The 4,449-nt window shown below is 45.7% G+C and overlaps 1 protein-coding gene across 2 annotated transcripts in view; it reads right to left on the bottom strand.

Moving 5' to 3' along the window:
- The window catches only part of Slc3a1 (solute carrier family 3 member 1), a 56,390-nt gene that overhangs the window by 44,166 nt on the left and 7,775 nt on the right, over positions 1-4,449 (bottom strand). Inside the window, exon 2 of one of the 2 annotated variants that reach the window (XM_023711212.1) lies at positions 1,578-2,015. In XM_023711212.1, the coding sequence (XP_023566980.1) occupies positions 1,578-1,983 (406 nt within the window). In that variant the 5' untranslated portion in view covers positions 1,984-2,015. Of the gene's footprint in view, positions 1-1,577; positions 2,037-4,449 lie in introns of those variants that run through there. The other variant, XM_004627735.2, reaches the window with a different exon arrangement.

Here is a 4,449-nt window from a genome sequence, read left to right as displayed (position 1 = left end):
TAATATATATTATATATGCCAAAACACAGACTCTAGTTTTTGGAGCACTTTGTGAAGCTGCTGGAAGGTACAGTTTTAACTAGAGTCCAAGAAACTCATGCAATTTTTAGAAAAGAATCAGTTATTAACTCCAAGATAAATAAAACTTACATCAAAGGTTAGTGTACCTGTTAACCATGAAACATCAATTTGAATGGATTAGAAAGTGCCTAGCTGATGAGTAAAGCACGCTTCTGGGGTCTGGCAGGTCATGGAGTAGGATGGTGGGTGCTCGCTCTGGGTCCTGGCCCCCTCCCTCTTCTCGGGCCTTGTTCTCCCGTACTGCTGCCCAGACAGCATGTGGTGAGCAACGCCCTCCGTCATGCCCTTCTGCCCTGTCTCTGCCTCAGAGCCAGCCAACCATAGACTGCATTCTCTAAGCCATAAGCCAAGAAAACCTCTCCTCCTTTCAGCCAGGGGTGCCAGGAATCTGTCCCAGCTAAGGAAAGCTCACAAATGCAGTTGGCTGAATGCTAGGAAATGGGCACACTCACAGGCCAGAGTAGATGGATACTGACCACAGCAAGTGATTCAACCCAATATCATCAAAGGACCTTTCTTGGTTTACCAAAGATCCGCAGTGAAAATTTTAATGAAATAATCAACTCATTCATTTATTTTTTTTATTTTTTTTAAAATTTTTTTATTTATTTATGTATGTGTGTGGCCAGCTCAGCCCACCAGGGGCTGGGGCTGGCTGGCATGTGGTGCCGGGGGATTGAACCGCAGTCCCTGTGCTCTGTTTAGCTTAGCATATTCTAAGTAGGTTCTTTAGCCCACCGAGCCATCTCACCTGCCCTAGCTTAACTTTAAAAAATACATTTTCACATCTGTTTTTCTACTGATATGAATATTGTCTTAAATAATCCTTAATCCAAATAATAACCAACACAGTTATTTATGCCCTTTTCCCCCTTCCCTTCATTTCTCAGGATTGCTGAAGACCTTGCAAAGACACTGCTTAATTCTTTGCAAATATTTATGCTTTACTTCAAACTTGCCAGCCAGACTGTCAAGCAACCACATCATGCACTGGGAAGCGACTCTCCGCTGTCACTCTGAGATTTCCAGATGGAAAGCCCAGAGAGGGCAGGAGGCAGATTTTCAGAGGAAACCTGTCCTGGGTAACAAGTGAGAACTGACGGCCACACGAGCATCTGTACTGAGTGGGCAGTGAATTGAAGGAGTCTTCCTTACTCAGAGGCCTCCAACAAATAGCCCTTCAGCCAGTGGAATCATTGCTGGGCTCTGGGTGGTTTCTAAAATGTCATGAGGGGCTGGGGAGATGGCTCAGTAGAATAAGCACTTGCCTGGTAAGCGCAGGGGTCTGAGTTCAATCCCCAGTTCTGCCATAAATAAATAAATAAATAAATAAATAAATAAATAAATAAAATGTCATGAATGAAGAGACACTCGAGAAGCCAGTCTCTCAGGAGTGTGCCTACCGTGGAGCCCGGGCAGACTTCAGCTTTAAGGAAGAAAAGGCCACAAACCAGTGTCTTTGCGGCCCCCTCCCTGACCTGGTCAGGAGCACCCACCTTTCAGATCTCCATTCCCATCCTCATCGCTGTCCTTGAAAGACCTTGGGTAGATCTGGTACATGGGCCCCGCCTGCCACCAGTCCAGGCACTTTGGAGAGATGGCGATGATAGCCACGGTGGCCGCGATGAGCAGGAGCACCACCACAATGGTGAGCCAGAAGAGAATCTCGCGGGGCACGCGGTAGCGGGCCTGGCCTGAGAACTGGAACAGCACCTCCTTGGGCATCCCCGCGTAGGGCCGCACGCGCTGGGCGTCGGGCTCCCCTGCGCCCGTGATGCTCACGGAGCTGCTGGGCTCTGGTTCCAGCTCTGGAGTGTCTTCATTTTGGACAAACCCATTGTTGGTCTGACATCCCTTCTGACTCATGCGGATGGAGTCTTTCTTGCCTTTGTCTTCCGCCATGGCTCCTTGTACCCTCCTGAGCCTCCTGTGGAGAGGAGGGTGGAGAAAGGAGGCTGTGCTGAGTGCTCTGTCTTTAATGAGCTTTGCACAGTTTATAAATAAGCCTGGCTGGACAAAGTCCAGCCAAGGAAGAAAGGGTAAAGGTAAAAGGTATTTTAAAATGTCTTTCTACACTAGGGGCGGCGGCAGCTACAGAAACAACTCCAACTAAGGAGGGGAGCAGAAAGAAGGGCAGAGCTCCAGCGCCTGGTGACAATGGCACTTGCGTGAGGACACCGTTGCTTTTAGCCACAAAAGTCAAAAGGTGCAAAGTATACAAATGCCCGCCACTGGACAGATGGATAAGCAAAGTGTGGAACACGCAAACGACGGAGGTTCTTAAATGAGTTTCTCAGAGTACTCAAGTTTATGGAGACTGAAAACAGGGGTGCTAGAGGTTGAAGGAGGGGAGGGGGCTCAGGCTTCAGTGGGTGCAGAATCTTAGTTTTGGATAAAGGATGGTTTCTGGAGAGGACAGCAGTGGTGGCTGCATAACACTGTAGATGTACTTTGAGCACTATGCTTAAAAAGGGTTAAAGCGATAAATGTGAAGTCTATTTTTACCAACAGCTTTAAAACTTTGAGCTTCTCTTTTTAGCTAAGAAAAAGAAACAAATCTTGAATTTTGTACTATGGAGAAGGCAATTTTTTTTGCAAGAGGAAGCAAAGTTTTTCCTTTTTTTCTGGTTTTTGTTCTCTGAGACAGGGTCCCACTATACAGTGCCGGCTGGTCTTGGACTCACTATGCAGCGCAGGCTGGCTGAGAACTTGCAGTGATCCTACTGACTGTGTCTCCCAAGTGCTGTCACACAGCACGCCAGGACAGCAGGATCGTTTTCTTTTTTGTTTTGGAGATCTCCTCTCTTCCTATGAAACCACACAAAGACGGCCTGGAGGCCGAGAACCACACTTGGTTAACTGAAGTTGAGGTCATTCTAACTCAGTTCAGGCTGACCCTAGATCCTCCCAAGAGAACGCTCAGCCAGCCCAAGCACCCTGAGTGTTCTCCGAGAAGGGTGTGACTGCCCGTTAGTAGTCGGTGGGGGAGCAGAGGAGCCTGCGCTCAGCACGTGCAGGTGCTTACTAGAGGAACACAGGCGGCCAGGCCAGCACCACCTAGTAGTCTAATCATTGACAAGCACAACAATACACGCACAAGGCGAGGGGAGTGCGCTGAGCTTGCAGGCGCTTTTCTAGAGGACGCTGTGACTTTAAAAGAATGTGATGATTCAGGGTTTCTTCCAGTCAGTGGCCCTTGACACAGCCCTGGGACTCATTCCAGCAGGCAATTAGGATTCTCTCTACAAAGGAGAAAAATTAGCTGGTTGTGGTGCTGTTTCTGAAACACCACGGCATGGTTCAGAGGTTTTTTGGTTTTTTTTTTTTTTTTGGCAGAACCAACCGGGAATTGAACTCAGGCCCTTGAGCTTGCCAGGCAAGTGCTTATTCTACTGAGCTATCTCCCCAGCCCCGGTATGGTTCAGAGGAATGAACTACTCGATCTCGGCCAATTTGTTTTTTAAAATGAGTAAATCTGCACACCTGGCTCACTGAATGCATCCAATAATTGGTGTTTTTCACCATTATTAACTATATAATTTTGACTATTGTAAAACTAAAAAAAAATTAACTTTTTTATGTTTCAAACACGTACCGGCGGGGATGGGGGAACACGTACTAGTAATTTTCACAACTGAAGTTAATTCTGGAAATTCAGTCTCTATTTGGGGAGAAAACCATGGGCAAAAATACCTCCAGTTAAAAATAATTTTGAAGTGCTTGCCTAGCAAGTGCAGGGTCCTGAGTTCAATCCCTGGTACCACAAAAAATAAATAAATAAATAAATAAATAAATAATTTTAAATTATAAAAATATTTTAATAAAACTTCAAATTATAAATGCACAATGATAAAAAGCAGCAAAAACTCCTTATAGCACTGCCTTCCTGACAGAAATATTCCTTTTCATCTTCTCCATATTTTATTGAAAAGAAGAGCAACAATTTGCATTTCCAGAACATAAAATGGGAAGCTTTTGAAAAACAGCTGGGAATAACTACCTGGGTCTTTGATAGAAAGGTATTTAATGATAAAATAAATTTCAAATAAGATTTCCTTTTTATGTTTTGCTAGGATTCTTTGTATTTACAGTATCACAAAACATATCAATTGAAGAACATTGGGAAAATACATTTGCAATAAATATGCCAAAGCAAGGGCTGAACAGATAGCTCAGCGGATTAAAGCGCCTGCTTAGGTAGACACAGGAACTGGGCTTTGATCCCAGGCACCAAAAGCCCTGCCGGCCCTGCCTCGGGGGCGTGCTGAGACTGTGACTGAGACTGGGCATGGTGATGTGTGCCTGTAATCCCAGCACTTGGGAGGGTGAACACAGGAGGACCACTGTGAGTCTGATGTGTGTAGTGAG

Source organism: Octodon degus, unplaced genomic scaffold (assembly GCF_000260255.1).
Source record: "Octodon degus isolate 3935 unplaced genomic scaffold, OctDeg1.0 scaffold00020, whole genome shotgun sequence".
Classification (NCBI taxonomy): Eukaryota; Metazoa; Chordata; class Mammalia; order Rodentia; family Octodontidae; genus Octodon; species Octodon degus.
Note: the sequence above shows the minus strand (reverse complement) of the source record. Positions and strands in the feature narration are given on the sequence as shown.